The following is a 2,479-nucleotide window of genomic DNA, read 5'->3' on the forward strand; positions in this document are numbered from 1 at the left end:
ACAGATGGAGCACAGGAACTGATCCTCAGATAATCGACAGTTGGCTGCAGCCATATCTACGCATTGGGAACACAAGTGAAAGTGTGAAAGGAATTCAACAGTACTCTTGTTTGTCGTTTGATAACTCATGTGAGGAAGATTTTTTTCTCTTACACATGGCTACGGTGCTTCAGCTTTGAGCATTAGCTGAGTTTGCAAAAATAGATAAACAACCACAAGTTGAAAAAAATACACCCCTTAAACATGCTAACTTAAACTGACCACTGAAGAAGAAAACAAAGATTGAGCCAGTCTGCTTAGGGAGTTTGTGGTTCTCACTAAATGTTTAAAAACTGGTTATAGCTAGTTATATGTTGTCCGATACTTAGTAAACTAATAGATTCATAAAAATACACTGCATACTGGGAGCATTTTCCTTTCCCCCCACTTTTTAATGAAAATAAACCAAACTATATTATACCATGTACTCACCAGTGTTTGTCACCTCTTTGTTTTGGAGGAAGGCCTGATGAACTGAAATGTTCTTTTAGAGAGAAACTGAGAGACTCATCTCGACTTCAGTTCTACTGTCACTCTGAGAAACTTTCGGTTTTTATTGGGGGAATTTCATTTCAGCCTTGTATTTCCTTATTGTGCCTTATATCAGTAAGAACTCACTTGCAGGCAGAGTTTCCTGTCAGACTGCATATTAGTCCTGCCTCTTTTGGTGATTTGGCGCAGTTTCAACCCCAGTGGACCTAACCCAACACCAGATAAGATTTTATTGGTATAGCTTGTTTTTATAAGCTTGTTGTTATACATATGTGGAAAGGAAAGGCTGCTTGAGGGTCTAATTTCAGGGGAAAACTACTTTTGACACCTCTGTCCACTAATCTCTAACAGACAATGTACATCCTAATATAGATTACCATTAGTTTTGGAAAGCTGGAACATCACACCGGTTATATTGGGTCAAATGGTTTTCTGATGGCCAGCAAATGAGGAACCTGTTTGGTGTAACCAAAATAGCAACAACTGTTTTGTTGGCACTGCAGTAACTAGGCTTCAGCACCAGTCAAGTTCAATGCAACCAAAATTTTCCCTCAGTGTTTTTTGGTGAGTTACATTCCTTCATACTTTATGGTATTTTCAACATATCCTGTCTTGACATTATTTTGCAACTGTAGGCAGAAACAGTTTATGTGTTGTAGGTTATATTGGATCCCTGGTTAATAATCACAGGCAGGATTTTTAAAAATTATGTAAACTAAAACTGAATTCAGCACAGAAGCTGTCTTAAAAAAGGTATTATTTTAAAGTTTATAGGTGGAAGATCATATGTTATTTCTTGTTCTTTTAGAGCAACATTTGACTTTATATTAAAGTTAAAGGAGAATCATACACACACACATACACACTGTATAAAGTAGACAGCAAATGGCTTATTTGATCATTTGTATTACAAAAAAACTTTCATGTACTTTGATCCTGTAATAAAGCAAACAAAACCATGAGCAACAAAGCTGTTTTTTTTATTATAGATATTAATGGTCAAAGATGAAATTATATTGAACACAAACTCAGCTTTTTAGTACTTCTTTTGCAGTATAGCAGGCTACAAAATTAAAAAACAAAGCAAAACCTACCACCATCAAATAAAAAAAATAAAAATCATTTTAAATATCAAACAGAAAACCCAGACCATCGTCCCTGCCATTAACTTTATTTTGTTGTATAGTATTAGGCCAGCTTAGCTTTCCAGCTAATAATCCAAAGGTATACATTAATATGTTTAGTCAATACAAAAATATAAGGTGAATGATATTTGGTAATATCAGACTAAACATTTTAGCTCAGTCTGCCACTGCCTCCCCTGCAAGCTCTCTGTCCTTAGCCAAATCAGATATTTAGAGATAGTCATTCAATTAGAAATGTCTGTTTTTATAGACACATTTTTGCTATGAGGCCAATTTACTTTTTTTTAGCTTTTATTATTTCTCTTTCTCTATATTTCTCATAACGTGTTTCACATGCCTAAACCCTAAAAGAAAAAAAAAGAAATCAAATAGTGCAAATATACAGTAAGAAGGATATGTATCTCCATATAAAAGCTGTTCCAGTTGTAAAAAGATGACTTGGACTCTGTTGTTCTGGTTTGAATAATTTGAGCAGCCATATATAAAGTCACAAATCACGGCATGAAGTTATAATACTTTAATTAAAAAGTGACACATTCTACATGTGTAGAATCATCAACAAGAATCTTCCTCTTTTGGCTCGGAAAGAGGAAGACTTTCAACACAAGTCACAGGACATTTGAATAAATTTTGTAAAGCCGAGTATGAGATCATCAAACCCATGACTTTATATGTTGTGTAATACTGAAGCTTTTTGTAGAATTTTTAACTGATTGGTCTATTTAGTGTGATTGACCCGAGATATAATTAGAGGGGCTGAGTTATTTCCATCATCATTGAGACCAGGACAGAAGTATGGGTAG

The 2,479-nt window shown here is 34.7% G+C and overlaps 1 protein-coding gene across 1 annotated transcript in view; it reads right to left on the reverse strand.

The window, feature by feature from the left end:
• Window positions 1-1,501: 1,501 nt before the first annotated feature.
• LOC118326961 (nuclear factor 7, brain-like) overlaps window positions 1,502-2,479 on the reverse strand; it is a 3,914-nt gene continuing 2,936 nt past the window's right edge. The window contains 1 exon segment of the mRNA XM_035660125.1: window positions 1,502-2,479. Coding sequence (XP_035516018.1) covers window positions 2,395-2,479 — 85 coding nt within the window. The 3' untranslated portion in view covers window positions 1,502-2,394.

Source organism: Morone saxatilis, unplaced genomic scaffold (genome assembly GCF_004916995.1).
Source record: "Morone saxatilis isolate NCDOM2014 unplaced genomic scaffold, NCSU_SB_2.0 Contig17, whole genome shotgun sequence".
Classification (NCBI taxonomy): domain Eukaryota; kingdom Metazoa; phylum Chordata; class Actinopteri; family Moronidae; genus Morone; species Morone saxatilis.